The sequence below is a fragment of the Blennius ocellaris genome (genome assembly GCF_963422515.1).
Source record: "Blennius ocellaris genome assembly, chromosome: 1".
In the NCBI taxonomy this organism is placed as follows: Eukaryota; Metazoa; Chordata; class Actinopteri; order Blenniiformes; family Blenniidae; genus Blennius; species Blennius ocellaris.
In genome coordinates, this window is record NC_137650.1 from 20,767,622 (window position 1) to 20,784,833 (window position 17,212).

Sequence of the window (17,212 nt, forward strand, 5' to 3'; positions counted from 1 at the left end):
GAAATTCTGTGTCAGAAAGATTTAGCTCCAGGAAAAAATTGCCCTCCTCCTCCTCCACCAACGTGACACCCTTATTTGTGGTTCTCTCCAAGCGAGTTTGATGCCACTTTACACTGGGTTCAGACGGAGCAGGGTGGATCAGAGGACTATTTCTGGAGTGTGAGATAATGGCTATGAATAAGACATGGCGATGGAGTTAATTTCTCTTTTTCTGCCATGTCCTGTGTTGAAAAGATTTGCGTAAACAGAAGTACAACCAAAAAAAATGTGTGTGTTTTGCAAAGCTTAAAGAAACACACCCTTTCACTTTTTTTTTTTTTTTTTAGTTAAATTGCAATTCTCACTCGAGCACATTATGAAACTCCACCACAGTGGGTTTTCTTCACTGCTGCAACGCTGTTGATCTTACTATGAGGATGGGGAGATCCTTGGCACTGTGTTGTTTGGTTTAGCGAGAGCTCATTCAGCACTTTGGAAAATATTATTGCTTCGTCTCTACACCAGCTGGAGATTGAAAAAAAAAAGAAGAAAAGAAACAGCTCAGTGAATTTATAAATTAAGAACACATGAAAATGCAGGCTATGTGAAGGACACACATTTTCCTATGAGTCCACAACCTGATGGGATTTCATGATAGAAGGTCCTGCATGAGTATAATGATTGACATGTTCGTCCACACTTCTGGGTAAGCGATAGGGTTGACCACCAGTATGCCACGAGCTTTGTAAATCTGTCATGGATCAGGGTTGTGTTAGTTCAACAAAGTGTTGCCTTGCACTATACCACCTTTGTCACTGAGAGTCGAGCAGCGAGAGGAAGGGAAGCGGTGAACGGACTGAAGGGAAACAGCTGTTCCGAGGCAACGTCACCAACTGACCAGGATCTTGTTTTCATCGATCAAAGCCCATCAACAAAGGAGCGGTTAAATATAGAGAGACCATCCTGCTGTTGCTAAAGCCGGGTTGAGTTTCATTTAGAAATTGTTGCTGAATGTTGTACCTGCGGTGTGGGCAGAGTAGATTTGGCACCGTTGCGCGCTTGTGTGAGGCCTGCGGTGGCTGCTGTGCTCAGCGTTTCATGTTCGGGTTTGTTTTCATAAAGACAACCGAGCAGAAAATGTTTTAATTCAGTCCTTCCTTGTCCTATTGTGACCTTGCTGGATCCAAAAGTTAAATGTTGCACAAAATCCATTGAACAAAATAGTTTATAGAAAATCAATAATGAACTTTGTGAGGTTGTATTTTTTATTTTTTTTTGATAAACACTGATAGAAATATTGCAAAGCTAGAAATAAACGAGATTAAATTTGGGGTTAAAAAAAAAAAAAAAAAGAAGAAGTCTCGCAGTGGTTTTGGCAGGTGCAGAAAGTATGTCCTGTTCTCTATTACTACCTTTTAAAGGTGTGTTTCACTGATAACACGGTGCGTCGGTGGAAACCTTTGAGCTGGGAGAGAAGAAAGAACAACTTGCGCCTCACCCAGTCATTCATTTTCAAGCGGTGCAGTGGCATCTGTCAACACACCTAATGTGAACCTTTTTACCTTTTGGTTTGAGGATAAACATGTTTCACTTTTAAACGTTTGCGGCACGCCAGCTTGGCTGCATTTAAGAAGATGTCTGGTCACGGAGCATTGATCTGTTTGTACTTTGTTCGGTTGAACTACTTCAGCTGGCTTCGTAACAATCCTCGTATCTTCAGGGGCTGCTTATGAGGGCTGGGAACATAGCGTATAAAATGGCATTTGCGTTTGGGGTTGTGTCTTATTTTTGACATCACAGCTGTTCATTCAGTGTTTGTGTGTGATTATTCTTTTGTGTCATCTGATGCCGTAGTGCATCATTCACTATCCCTGAGGCAGGATAGTTGCATGTCACCTTGCGTTCTGTTGTGTCTGTTCCTCATGGGGATCTCACATGTGGCACTGAAGAATCACGAGGCATCAGCTTCTCGTGCATTCGCAGGCCCATCAGCATTTACGTCATATCCTCAGAATGGAAAACAGGTTTGGTTTCATAGAACGACAGCGAGGCATGTGTTGCGTTGATAGAGCTGGAGCCATGCAACCATAGCAACTCCCACTTAGCCCCCGATCTCCACACCCAGCACGAAAGATAGACCCCTGTCATCCTATGTTTTACTGTCTTCATTTCATTTCGCTTTGCCTTTGCAAATGAAGCTCTGTTATTGTTGTTTGAATTAAAAAAAAAAAACTAAAATAAAAATAACAAAAGACATACAGTATAATGAAAATAACACAATCCAGCTGTATTCCAAGGCAATATTTTGCGGAATCTGTGGCAAACAAAGAAGGGAAAAAACATGAAATAATGCACAAAAACACTGCTCTGTATTTTCTTGATGTCCGTGTAGTGTTTGATATCCGTGACGACCAAAGGCACCTGCTTTTATTAACATGTTTGTCTTGGTTGAGGCATTCGTCTATACTGCAGATTGTACGTGACTGCCCAGGGCTATCTCAGAGATGTGTCATGCTGTTATTTGACATGCTACTACATTCAGTCAGTCCATGCTGACACATTGTGTTTCTCATTGGAAAAAACAAAATGCAGCAAACCACATTTATATCACAATATTAACAGGTAATTTAGAGATCAGTTTTAGAGGTTTGTTCATCAAATCAGCTTATCGATGAATAAAGATGTGCCTGTGATTATATTGCCTGATCAGGTTGAGTGTAAAATGATTCACCAACTGGCTGCTGCTGTGGATATTCTGGGAACAAAAGCATCCATTTTAGATTGCAGTATTGCCTCTTAAATTTGATTTTGTCCTTGAGCAATAATGTATTGACAAGTGGCTTGAAACAGCAAAACATTTTCCTTACAAATAGGTCATGTGCTTAATGGTGAAACAGTTGGCATACCTACCTGCTCGCTTTTGTGATGCTGCGTCGACTCTTGCAGCAGCTGTTCCTTGCAATTGTTTTTGCAAAGTAATACATTGGTCTAAATCTTCATTTAGCAGGTCTTGGCTTTACTGTTGCACTCTTTACGTCCTGCATGCTTTAATCCCATATGGCTCCAGAGACGTCATGGGGGAACCAGTCAGCTGGAGCCCCTGAAATAGCTCCAGTTTGAAAGTGCACGGTTGCCTTAGTTGGTATGTAGGGTTCTGTCGAACAGCAAACTTGGTATAGCACTTGAGCAGAATGTCTGGACATCGGATCTTCAGGCACTCTTTACATTATTTCAGTCCTCTGGATTGTTCCATGAGGGCATGTCTCCTGTGCTTGCTGAGCGGAAGTGAAATGAATCCCCATGACTCAAGTTTCTCACCAGTATAATCTTAGGGCTGAGTTATTCTGAGCACTTCTGTCATGTTTGTAAGCAGTAAAGATATATTTGATGGTGAAATAAATATCCCAACATGTTTCCAGTATATATCTTATGCCATTGTTGGTTAAACAAACGGTTGACATTATTCTGGAATTATCTATCGCTATACATAAAGTAGGAGGCAACACACGTGTCTTGCCACATTGTCCTTATTAGAACCCAATGGGTTCTTAACATATGTTTCCATACACATATAAAAACAAATATTTAGATTTCATGTGAAATCCTGGTGTCCTATTGATTTTAATGGGCTGGAGGTCCTGTGTCAAGCTCTGAACACTTCATGTCGTCAATGCTCTGAGTTTAATGGCTTTCCAGTGTGTCCCAAACACACACTTCCTGACCATCAGAGTGTCTTACTTATATTGGTGCTGACAGGTCTGCGTCACCACGATACTTTTGCTTTGATGTGTTACTATGAAAGGGTAACGGCGCGCCAGCAAGTAGGCAAAGAAGTAGTGACTGCGCTTCTTATTTTCTATCGGCCTAGAGCAGATCCAGCCCGTCAAAGCTCTGATCCCCGCCTGGCTGACCTGCTAACCCACTAGCGCAGCTTGCTGACGGTTGGCGAATCCAGTACACGCACAACACATTCTTTACAAAGACACTTGGCCCTGTTCCACATGTACCACAAAATCCCATATGACAAGCCATCATCTGGAAATGCATGACAGTGCTAGGAATTGATGTTTGTTTGTTCAAGACATCAGACTCTTTTCACAGAGCTAAAAAAAAACAACCCCCAAAAAAAGTACATGTGTGAGCAGAGTCACGAGTGAAATCCAAGACGTTATTTTGACATAAAATTGTCATTGTCTGCGAAACAGGAAGCTTGTGTTCTAGAGCTAGCTGGCTTTCTGAAATGAGAAGTTATGATTTGTTTCTTTTTTGAATTCTGTTTTATTCAAAGATGATAAATATGTTTATATTCAATCAGGAGTAATAAATGCATCAATCTTAAATATGTGGAGTGTGCCACCGTATACTAACGTTTGTTTGTTGTTTGCTCCACAGGGCTCCAGAGATTATTTTGGGATTGCCGTTTTGTGAAGCCATAGATATGTGGTCCCTGGGCTGCGTGATAGCTGAGCTTTTCCTGGGCTGGCCTCTTTACCCCGGGGCCCTGGAGTATGACCAGGTAAACAACCGTTTTCTCACTACCAAAGTTGAAACAGCCGTTGGCTCGGCCCTCAACGCTTGAGAGGAGGCCTGCCTCCTCCATCCCTCCTGTGTGCCTGCTGCCAACCTTTCAAATTCCATCTAAGATCTCCTACATTGTACTTTTACCTTCTCTGACTCATCATCTACTCTTTACCAACCCCACATGTAAACAATTTTCTCGAGGACTTCAGTTTTAAATGGGCCTCCCCTCTTTGTATTCCTTCCATCGGTTTCTTCCCTAGCATTTGCCTTTCACCCATCATTAACTCGTCACATAACTCATGGCCGTCTACACTCTGTTGTTTTCGCCTTTAGTTTTCATTCCTATTTTGCCATTATTCCCTATACTTTCAGATCAAAGCAGCCCACAGAGTTCGTTGGGTTTGTATATGCCTGCAGTGCCATTCAGCTTTCTATTACAGACTGGCCTTCAGGTTATTCACTGCTCAAGTTTGTATAATGCCGAATCCACTGCATTTTTGGATGAAGTTCTCAAATTGAGGGCAGTGTAGAGTAAAATACATAGTGGGGCATTCATCTGCAGACTTTACGACAGATGGTTTGAAGCTTCTGCAAGAATGCAACACGTCACAGAGAAGAAAAAGCCTTTGTGAGATTTCACCATCATGCTCTTCCATTGGTACCAAACAGATTTTTGTATTGTATGGCTGCAGGGTTAAAAGGGAGAGGAGTCCTTTGAGATATAGGACAACAGTACAATTATGCATTGAAAGGAAACTAGTGATGGCATTAGGGCTGCACAGGGGGAAAAAAGTGCTGTATATGCTGTTTTCTTGATGGCATCGAGGCCCCAAGGATTGTATCAGTTGGTGTCCATGATGGTGAGCAGAAGGGCATATTTTTGTGATTGATAGTCTATCTATTAAAAGCTGCTGGATGCCTTCCCCTCCCCGTGGAGCCCTGACTGTGTCTTCCCAGGAGTAGACTGATCTGGGCTTATGTTGAGCGGCTTTTCCCTGCCCCGGGGCCCTATCTGCTCAAAGCCTGCCAACTGAGCCTCAGTCAGATTCTTCTCTGCCCCATGCAGCACCCCGCATTACACCACTCCACCCCACTGCACTCATACCGAGATATTTTTATGTCCTAGCATCATTTTTCACTCTCCACAGGACTGAGACAGGAGAAATAACTCAACACCTCCGAAAGAGATCCGACTTGAGTGCAGCAGCACCAGTCTAAATATGATAAATCTGTTTTTTGTAGGAGCCAGTCAGCTCGCTGCAAAGCCGCTTTAGAGATATCTGGGAGGGACCTCCTTCATTTGGCGTGGGCTACTTAGACTTGAATAGGTGATGAGGGGATAGCTGGGGAGGCACAGGCTGGCAGAGATGGGGAGTATAAGAAACTATGAAATAAAAAAGTAAGATTAGGAGTGGAATGGAAGCTAGAATCTAAAATGTGGTAGGTATCCGGACACACCAATTGTAGAATAGTAGAAAGTAGAGAAGAAAATACTCCATTCAACTCCCAGGGGGGGGGGGGGGGGGGGATGCAAGGTGTCCAGCAGCTCACAGTGTAATAATCATAGTACTAATAATAGAAATTCAATTGGATCACAGCAGCGATAAAAGATAAATCGTAATTATGATGCAATTAAAATCAACAGATTCAATAATATGATGAATTCGAAATTGCCCATGACAGTTCTTTACTTATGATGTTAGCTGTTTTGCTCTTGTATCTAAAAGTCATCCTCTAATTATTCTACTTGTTTGGTACTGTAGTTGCTGACTGCCTGGCCTCTCCTGGTCCACCTGAAATAGTTTGAGTCTTTTTTTAATCTTTGATAACAGCCCTTGTGACTTTGTACACCAATATGTAATGTAATTGAGGATTTAATGTTTTTTTTTTATCCAGTTATGTCGTCGTCGGTTCCTCTGTAATTTTCATCACGAATCACCTTCAGCGGGAGAGTGATTCATTCAGCCTTATTTAATAAACAACCTGCCCATATGGACCACTTAAAAGAGCTGGGTATCCCAACATATGCCGCTTTTAAGTTATTTCCCAAGAATTCTCGATGATTTTTCTTCGATCTTCATAACAGATTACAGCTGTAATAACGATTGAGGGTAGAGTGCCACCACCAGACTAAGCAAGTAGCGAAGCAGCTGACGACTGGTGTGAGGTATCATGCAGGGGTCACAGGTTGATTTGGCTGGTGTTGACTGAGCCGCATGCACACCTCCGTCCCCTCTTTTCTTCTTGTCTTTCTGCATGGGGTCTTGTTGCAACCCACACAGCATATTATATTTATAACTCTGGCTCCTCCCCACTTCGTTCCTTCTTGCACCCCTCCTCTTCTTACCTCATTCCCTTCGAGTCATTCACTTCACTTGCACATGAGGTGTCTCTGTTGTGACAAACGTCCCACTACAGTCAGAAAGTTGTTAGTGTTGCCCATGATTAGTCAAAATGACGTCACTCTTACTCACACGCTAGTCATTTTCTAACCTGTGTTATTGTCCTTTTGATGCTTTCTGTCGGGAGTTTTTTCAACACTGTGCAAGTCAAACTGTTGGTGTGAATTGAATTGCAGATAGGAAGGAAACTGTGCTTGCTTGATCCTGTTTTTTTTTTTTTTTTTCTTCAATTGGCCTTTGCCTAGCTGTTAACCCTAAGAATTTACAAGAGTAAGAGGATAAGGTCAGGTCAGAGAAAGTATTAAACCATTCGGGTTAGAGGCAGTGAGAAGTGTCAAGGCTGCAGAAGGAATTAGTTCTGTTTGTAAGCTGGTACAAATTGTACTTTAGTGTCTCAAATGGGAATGATTTGTTTGTGCCACAGACGTGCATGAGTCGGGGTGGGGGTTACAGATACTTATTATGCTGAGGAATTGTGTTGAAATGCGTCTTTAAAAGCATATACTGCTACCTTGGGCTGCCATTGAATAATGGCACATTTTGCTTCGTGCCTTCTCTCCAGCAGGTCTGGGCTCGCTAGATAGTCGTTTTGTGAAGCTGAGCGCTGGTGATCTCACTGGTTTGTGAGCTTTCTGCGGTGACACGCCTTCAAGGAAAAATAAGGGTTTTTCCCGTCAGAAGAATTTTTCCATCCACACACACTGGCGCCGTTTTTTTGAGTCTGGCTGTTTATGTGGCGTTGTGGAACTGCAGCACGGCAACAGTGTATGGTGGGGAGGAAAAATAAAGGGAATTCATGCAGTGAACTGTCGAGGGTAAAAAGTCTGAATTTAGAGTTGGTTATGGTGTTGACCATACTGAATTCTTTGCAATCTAAACTAAACTAAATGAGACACTGAAATCAGCCCGTTGAAAACAAGAGTTAAGGGAAGAGCTAATCCCAACAAACGCATGGCATTGGAAAACCACACAAGCAGACAGTGTTTATAGTTCAACAAAAGACAATAAGTTGCGTACGTGCATGTTTGCCTCTTGTGTCTTTCCACGTCTCACTGATTGTTAAGTTAATGCTATTTCATTCCGTTAAATGCTATATATATGAAAATGTGTCAACAATTCCCATCTTTCTCTGTGTCACTCTTTGCTCTCTCTTCGCCGCACTGAATCTCTAATGATTGTTGTTCTTTACACTCGGGTGTGATTGACGTCAGCCAGGCTTCTCACTGCTCTCCTCTCATAAACCTGTGTACGGCGTTCTCTGCCCCGCAGCCTGTGACTGACAGGCGTCGTGGCACAGAAAAGCATTTGGCATTGAGACCATAGGAGAGCCTTGTTATCAGAGTTGGCACAAACAGACCCCGACATCTTTCAGCGATCATCAGTGCAGGCTATGCTCAGTGCTGGGGTTTTTTTTTTTTTTTTTGAGAGGGGGGTAGGCATTTCACAGAGATGTGCCATCTTTAAGGTCTTGGCAGCTGTTCCTGCGATGCACACATCCACGCACAGCAACTATGAGAGACGTGATACTGCGATGTCATTGTGGATAACCTTGTAATTGATCATTAATGCTTAAGAGTGCTACAGAGGTGTTCGTCTTGGTCAAGTAGAAAAGCACCTTTCTTTGTCGCACTGACACGTTCATGGTAAATACAGATTCAGAAAAGTTTGTCACACAATAGATTTGCTAAAACGTGTTTATTTCAATGGCTACTACGGTAGGTTATTCGGTCCATTGAGTAAATGTTTTCTTTGCTCCCCCTCCCCCCCTCTTCTTTTCTCCAACAGATTCGCTACATTTCTCAGACACAAGGTTTTCCTGGAGAACATTTGTTGAACGCAGGGACAAAAACAACTCGGTTCTTTTGCAAAGAGTCCGACTCCCCTTATGCAGTATGGAGACTAAAGGTATGTCATCTTCACACACTTCAGATATGAGGAATGCTATTATTGCCTATTTTACAGCTTAACCTTATCCTTGTTTAAATTAAAGGTAAATAATCACAGGTCTGCTATAGCTCAGGCCAAACGTATTTCATTCCTTGTGGTTAAACATTGAGCCTCATGCAAGACGCATTCTCATGAACAGATTTGTTTATACAAGTCGTCCACGATACATTGTCACATTCCCATTTTTTATTCTATTTTTAATCGTCTCTCTGTTACTGACAAAACTTAAAAGGGATCTAATCCTGATCTAGATTTCATATATATATGTGCGTGTGTATGTGTGTGTATATGTGTTATGTTTAAGTCGGCAGTTTGACTTATAAATTATTTGTAATTCATAAACCGTGAAATCACAAGCACTGGTATTTCTAATTTATTATTGATACTTTTCGATAACACTGAAATATACATTGGACATTCCTTCTGCAGTTTTGTGACTGTGCGGCCCTTTGGCCACACACATTTACAGTACTTGCGACAGTTTCTTTTCTTACTGCTTGGATTTTTGTAGGTCCTTTGCTAACAAGCAAACTTTGATACTGAACATTTCCTGACATGAAGGGCAGCTTGTGTAACATCTGTGATTATTGTTTCATTGATTACGCAGATTTGCAGATTAGGTGTATTTGCACAGGTGGAATGTGTCATGTTTACAATGGTCATTTACACCATGAATCTGATGTGGCATACTGGTATGAAACCACTATAGTCGTGAAAGTTACGACAAGAATAAAAACATTGTTGCATGTTTGTAGGTTTCAAACAAGCAACAATGGTGGAGAAATGTTATCATTAAGAAGACATATTGTATTCACCATTTTCATGCCTGAAATAGTAAATAGAAGGGTTTTCTTTATTCCTCTCGGCATGAATGAGCCAGATTATGGAAACATCACTTTGAAAGAAATCATACCATTATTGAGTGCAACAACCACCAAATACAGACATCTCCTCACAAAACATTGTCTTATTCTACAGTCAACAGATGAGCATGAGACGGAGACGGGAATGAAGTCAAAGGAAGCAAGGAAGTACATCTTCAGCTGTTTGGATGACATAGCGCACGTATGTTCTGCTGCTTGGACCACAATGTACTAAATGGGAGTTCAGAGGAAGCTTGGCAGTAAATGCTTGGATGTTATAGCCTATGAGGTCTTTGAAAGAGGAAACACAACTGACAGCTGTATAAAGAAAGTAGAGAGAACCTAGGTTGTTGAACAAAGGAGTGGCTTTAAATAAAAAAAATTAAGAGGAAGTTTATGTTACTCAACTTGAGACAAGAAATTAAGGCTCAGGTTTCAGTCACTGAAAGTACACCACAGGCTGATGTTCTTCAGATTCCATGTACCTGTACTTACATGGACAATCTGCTTACATTCCTTCTGACTGAGCGATGAGATTGTCTTGTTTAAATTAACACTGAATTTACTTTATATGTATCAAGAATATCATTGGATTCAGTCAGTGGACCAATCCCCTGGTTCCACAGAGCAATTGAATGAGTTCTTGTACTGACTGAGTCACTCAGAGAGACGGCTAAATGTCTTTCCTCTCACCTGGATGAAATGCAAAGACAACACCATCCTGCTTTCCACTGCTTGTGCACACAGCATTCCACATCCACTTTACCGCGAGGGCCTGTCTGTATAGAAGACGAATTTGTTTCTAGATCATTCAAGCTTGTCGGGTTTCTTTTGAGGTTTGCTTTTGAAACGGCCTCCACATAAACATTGTCCTTGTCCAGACTATGACCAGGAAGAGATAAGACTTAACCGCTTCCGTGCAGTGTCACGTTACATTACATAACAGACATAACGTGAGCACAAAGATTTGACGGTGTCAAACAATCCTCTGATGGCATCATAAACAGGAGATTTCATTCAGATCACATCACATCATTCTAATCACACTGAAGTGTTTAGATATTTATTTGGATTTGTGTTCGATCTGATAACTAATGGTTCATGTATCTGCAGTTAAATTAAATTGATATTGATCATGTTTATTATTATTGGCTCATCATTTTGAGTAATAAATTGTCGTACAGTTTGACGCACTTTTATTAACCTCAAATGTGAGAATATATTTTCTTTATTAAATGTTTAATTTTGAATTGCCAAATAATTTTATTATAATCTTTAAAAAAAACCGATATATATATATATATATATAAGATGATCTCGAGAAGTCGTCTTAAACGTCTGTTTTCCAGGTGAACCTGATGATGAATCTGGAAGGGTGTGACTTGGTGGCAGAGAAGGCAGACCGTCGAGAGTTTGTGGGCCTGCTGAAGAAGATGCTGTTGATTGATGCAGAGGAGAGGATTGCCCCTGCCGAAGCCCTCAGCCACCCATTTGTGACGATGCAGCATTTGCTTGATTTTCCCCACAGCAACCAGTGGGTTCACTTTCTTTCAACAGGTTCCCAGGCATGTTGTCACCTTGAATCTCCAACGTAAACCTGAACACCTCCATGTCGCTCCTCTTCTCCGTAGTGTGAAGTCATGTTTCCACATCATGGATGTTTGTTGGACGCGTCCCACTGCATATGAGGCTGCCAACAGAAACAAAGGTCCGTTCGTCAGACCTGTAACTACAACCGCTGCTGCCTCAGCCAACCACCCTTTCAGCAAGATGACCGCAGTCCACGCTCAAGTAAGTCAATTATCAATTTGTAGCACCATGCAATGCATGTGTATGATAAACCTGTGCGTAATGATCATTTGTTTTGGGATAATAAAACATTTTGAAGAAATTAAAATGATCGCATAAAAGCAAATGTATTTATTTATTTATTTGGCTTTTGCCTGAAGCATTTATTGATAAAAATAGATCAGAACAGGTTTTTGTCGCACAGTGTGTTCTTCCATCCATTTACTTTTGTCAAAGCAGATCATGTAAACAATTTCCTTGCTTTATTGCCTTTTTGTATGCCAACTTGCCCGTCTTGTTGCGTCCTACCACTGCTGTCATGGCAACAAAATCACATCATGTTTCTGAGGTCATGCAGCAGTGCAAATCATTGTTGTTGCTGAGGAAAAAAGAGGAACTGACCTTTTTTTTTGTGGGGGGGGGGGGGGGGGGGGGCTTTGGATCTTTACAATGCAAAACAACTGCTCAGAAACAATTTTACTGAGTATGACACCTGGCAAATGATTATAGATGACATTTTTAAGTCACGGTGACAACACGTCCCAAATGTTCTTGAAAATGTATTGTTAGGCGTTCCTAAATCCTTTCACCACTGAATCGGATAAAAGCATACCGATTTGTTTGCTATATTTGTAGAGAATGATTTACATCTTGAGAATTTTTACAGGAAACTGTTTTTTTTTGTTTCGTTTTTTAAGTATTTCCTATTTGAAAGCCTGCTTTGTGCTTGCCATGGTGTGTATGGGGGTTGGGCTGCATGCAGGAGCTGTAGAAGAACAATATGACCCTAGTTCTCGTTATCCAGTAAATGTGATTATACCCAGGCACGAGCACTGCATGAGTGCTGAAGCACATGCTCAGCTGTTTATCCCCCAGGCCTGCCTCAAAGAGCAAGTTAATAAACTAATGTCTATTGCACTTTTAAAACAAATGCAACCTTGGTGATATTGGATTAATCTACGGTTTCACAAAGGTAGCTATCTGCTTGCAGTTTTTCAGCTATTGAGTTGGACTTTTTTCATGGATTTGATTAGTTAATAAGTAGACCTTGAATATGTCCTGATTGAACACTCTGAAATTGGAGATTTTTCTGTGATGGTTACAGTAGTGATCAATGACAAGTGAACCTCTGTCCTTTCACTGATTATGCAGATTTTTCTTAATCTAACAGACTATGCTCTTGGTCTCTCTGTGCAGTCTATTCTAACTGAAAAACAAGCTTGTTTTGACAGGAATGTCGCCACCTGCTGTCTTCTTAATGTAATTGCTCATATTAACGTTCATTATTAGATCGACTTCTTTAAATTATATTTAAGGACTATAGAATTGTTAGTAAAAATGTGCAATGACTGTATGTTTCTTGCTCCGTTTTTCAAGATAATTTCAACTTTCCTTACATGGTAGGGCTTTATTATTTTTGTGTAATTTTGGCGCAAATGTGATTGTGAACTGCAGAAGACTGGTTGGGGGGGGTTGTTTTTATTTATTTTATATTAGAATATCAGAACCAGTCTCGGAGTTATAAGATGTATACAAACCAAATCTTATTACAGATCAAGCAAGCCCTGTTAAGTGATATTTATTCTTTTACAGGGACTAGGTCCATCTGCACCCTCAGTGATGCATCCTGGGATTCCACTGCAGACACAAAGCAGTCAGTTTGGATGCAATGAGTCATTTCAGCAGGCCCTTATTCTGTGCCCCCCGACCATTCAAGGTAGAACATTTAAGTCTTTGTTGCACTTTTTCCATCAATTCTTTTGAGTGATGAAACTGAATATTCAAAAACAAAATACCCTCCACTGCCCCCTGCAGGCATCCCACCCAACACAGCCAAACCAGCAGGCTACTCTGTTCGAATGGAGGCATCTGTGCCTCTCGTCACTCAAGCACCATCAATCCAGCCCATACAGATCAGACCTGGCGTCATCACACAGGTAAGGGGCTTGCATGCATTCAGTTGGAAGGTCCCTTGTGTTGGTTACAATGACACAACAACAAACACTGATATATAAAAAAAGCTGAGCTGAATTCTGTTGGGCAGAACATAGAAAACCGAAATGAACTTCAAAAGAATTCACTGATGCAGCTGCTTTTCTTCTCGTCATTCTGACAGGCCTGGTCGAGCCGTGCACAGCAGATCTTGGTGCCCGCTTGGCAGCAGGTGACATCAGTGCCTCCACCAACGACCACTTTGGCATCTGACACTGTAGCAGGCTCGCAGAGATTGGGTGACTGGGGGTAAGAAATGCTGTCTATTTTGAGGGGGGTTGCTGCACAGCTAAATATACCTGCTGAATATAAGCATATTGACACTCTTACTGACCCCGAAGGTCCCTGTGCTGGGAGCCGGCCATTATTTTTGAAAGCTCTACTTTTACTACTGTATTATGATTGAAATGTAGTGTGTGATGTTGTGGTTTTGATTAGACTGGAGTAAAATGTTTGGTTTTTTTCAAGTCCCACTTGCTCCAGATGATGAGGATGTCTCGTATCTGTGGGATCGTGGGATGTCAATGAATTTGAGAGCTGTGAACCAGTTACTGAACAAAAGTGGAAACGCTTGAATTCAGAGAATTGTAGTTATATTGTGTTAGATTACTCAATATTTGTTGTTGTGCGTTAGTATGTTTAGTTTCAGAGTGTGAGAATAGCTGCATTGCTTTAATAGAGCACGCCTGCTCCCCTGAATGTTAATGATCTATGAGTCATACGTGTCCCTTTGACCTCTGCCTATTTGTCACTAATGGTGCTGAAGGCTTTTGGCTCAATTTGCACTGTTCGGTTTTCTTATTGCAGGAAAGTGCGTCCCCATGGTAACCATTACAGCTCCATGATTGCACACCCTCAGCCATTCTTAACCAACCAAATGACCATGTCCACCCACCAGCCAATCAACATAGGCATTGCACATGTGGTGTGGCCTCAGCCAGCTGCCAACAAGAGAGCAAAGCCTTGCATGAATAGGTATGTTCATGTGGATTTCCTGTATTAATTCAAGAGCACCTTAACATGTGCTGAAAGGTGATTTTTCCTTCACTAAAAATGACATTTCACTCTATTTTCCAGGACCAGCAATTTCTCCCAAAACACGAACATCCAAAATTTAGTATGTCAATCCCCAAAGATGGCCGACACAGCAAAGAATGTGGATGAGGTAGAGGAGGCAGCCAGATGTCCAGAGGAAGGTCACGCTGCTGGAGAGGGGCAGGGAGCAGATCGTGTGCAGGAGGATGACAAGAACTGCTGTAAAGTGGAGCCGGACTGTGAGGAGCTTTCTGTGTCGCAGGAGCAGCGGCAGGCCATGGTGATCTCTGACCTCGCCAGCCCGACCGTTAGTGTCATCAGCATCAGCAGCGACGAGGAGGAGAGTGCACAGAGGCACTCACTGGGAGAGTGAGTATTGGCCATCGGTTGCCTTGTGGGACGATTTACACTTTAATTCTTAAAAAGAATATGGTTACGTAACGACTTGCCATTGGTGCCTGCAGGTGTAAGGGCAGTGCAGAATGTGAGGCATGTCAGAGCACGGTCAGCATGGAGAGAGTGTGTTCACTCAGTAGTCCAGACAGTACACTCAGTACCAGCTCCTCAGCCTCAGCCCAGTCCAGCACCTCACCATGCAAGCACCCCAACAGGTAACATTATGAAGTGTAAAGGGCAGTGGCGGCTGGACAATAGAACTCCAGTATAGTTGTTTTTTTTTTCTAAATGCACACAACCAGAAATGTGTTCAGAATTGATCAAAGGTGTCCAGGTTTGTTAAAGTTTATAAATGTTTAGATATGCTCATATTTATTAATGCATGACTCTAAGAGCTTAAAAACAAGCTCTTTATTTTGCACTTCTTTTTTTTTTTTAGGTTTCTTTCAAAGTATTGGAAAATGCTTTGAAAGATGATTTGGTGTGTTGTTTGAAACTATACCTGATATACCTTTTGTTTTCCCTAAACTGGGACTCATTTCAAGTAAACCAGCCGCAAAACACATTCATTTTCTAAAGGGGACTAATGAAGTATAATACTATATTCATTAGTATACTAATGAATCTTAATAAGTGCTCTTTATTCACAAGCTATAATACAAGAACTATAATATTTCATCACTGGGGGCATCGCTTAATCTAAAAAAGGCAAGATTGTTGTAATGTGGTTTATAAACGGACTGTATTAAGTTGGCAACATTGGCAGAAATCGAATAATAAGGAAGAGCCCCGCCGTACAGATTTATCACCAGCCACCACTGGTTAAGGGTATTATATTTCAGAATGGTGAATGCAAATCATTATCTTTTTTTTTTTTTTGCATTGCTATTCTACGAAAAAGGCGAAATGTAAGTCTCCTCCATGATCGTTTTTTCTACTTTCAGCATGTCGGAAGACGAGCAGGAGAGTGGTTGTGACACAGTGGACAGCTCACCTGCCTCACACGGTCACAACAACAGTCCCTTCACGGAGCGGCGCTACATTGCTGACAACAACCAGAACTGTGAGCCCCGTGTTGCGTGCGTCGCCCCGGAGACCGAGCCCAGCAAGCCAACAGTTCGTACGGTTGTGGTACCTCCGATGCGAGTGCAGAACAACAACAACAACAACCCCGCTGCCAACGAAGCACCCGGCAACATAGGTAAAACTGCACATGTGAAAAAATAGATCTTAGACGAATGACCCTTTATAAGTGTGTGCAGATTACAGGTGATTGTTTCTACCTTATTGGTCCTGTTGATCTGAACCCCACTGGTGGTAACACCCGCTGACATGACTCGGAAGAGCGTAAAGATGTCAAACTAACTCAAAAGATCGAGTCACCACTGCTGCTGTCTGCTTCACAGGTCACATGGCCTGGGATTACTCTGTTTTTGTAGGCCACAGAGGTTCTCGCAGGTGATTATGGGTTCCACGCCTCAGCGTATGTGGTTTGATCGCTGGAGTGTATACCTGTTTGCTGTCACCACTTCTGACTTTGGCTCCAGGCTGACTCTGATATCTCCTGTATTTGTGTGAATATGCACTTCTTAAAGCTACATACGACATGTGTAATTCTTATGAATCTTTTCACTGCCCTGAATGAAATATCCCAAACATTTGATGTTAGCCAGAAGGTTTTTTTTTCTTTTTTCTTTTGGCTGTCTTGACACATTAATGTTTGAGGCATATTTTATTTTCGGTTGCTTATACTGGTTACGCATGCCACATGTGGGCTTTATAACAGCTGTGGTCGGGGGACATTGAGCGACGGCACTCATTTATGAGTGGCCTTTTTATAGGTCTTTTAAAGTTGAGGGTTCAACTGTAAATCCTCAGAGAAAATCATACAGAGTCAGATTGCCTTTCATGTCACAGGCACCCTCACTCCCTCAACCTTCATTCTATTGCAACTAAAGCCCCACATAAAAGGGCACGGCTTCCTATTCTAGTGCTGCAAAGTGTATTTATAGCTGATGCTCTGACTGTGCTTTAAGCTCTATGAACGGGCTTGGTTACAAACCCCTCCCTGGTCCCCAAAACACATCTATTTATAACTTGTCTAAATCAGGTGATGGATACCACCATGTTTGAAAGTGTGCAAGTGATCAGCGATGAACCCACAGTCTCCTGCCACAAATGTTGTCATTTCCGTGATTGTAGCTGATACAATCACTGGCTCAGTTTTATTCACCTGTTCATTCCGATGAGATAAGCCTTTTTTTTGTGTGTTTACACTTATATTATATC

The 17,212-nt window shown here is 41.8% G+C and overlaps 1 protein-coding gene across 2 annotated transcripts in view; it reads left to right on the forward strand.

Moving 5' to 3' along the window:
• The window catches only part of hipk3b (homeodomain interacting protein kinase 3b), a 46,304-nt gene that overhangs the window by 22,668 nt on the left and 6,424 nt on the right, over window positions 1-17,212 (forward strand). The window contains exons 4-15 of one of the 2 annotated variants that reach the window (XM_080495499.1): window positions 4,372-4,495; window positions 8,688-8,807; window positions 9,828-9,914; window positions 11,062-11,246; window positions 11,344-11,503; window positions 13,094-13,217; window positions 13,316-13,437; window positions 13,617-13,741; window positions 14,300-14,467; window positions 14,570-14,896; window positions 14,992-15,138; window positions 15,868-16,124. In XM_080495499.1, the coding sequence (XP_080351625.1) occupies window positions 4,372-4,495; window positions 8,688-8,807; window positions 9,828-9,914; window positions 11,062-11,246; window positions 11,344-11,503; window positions 13,094-13,217; window positions 13,316-13,437; window positions 13,617-13,741; window positions 14,300-14,467; window positions 14,570-14,896; window positions 14,992-15,138; window positions 15,868-16,124 (1,946 nt within the window). The remainder of the gene's footprint in view (window positions 1-4,371; window positions 4,496-8,687; window positions 8,808-9,827; window positions 9,915-11,061; window positions 11,247-11,343; window positions 11,504-13,093; window positions 13,218-13,315; window positions 13,438-13,616; window positions 13,742-14,299; window positions 14,468-14,569; window positions 14,897-14,991; window positions 15,139-15,867; window positions 16,125-17,212) is intronic. The other variant, XM_080495500.1, reaches the window with a different exon arrangement.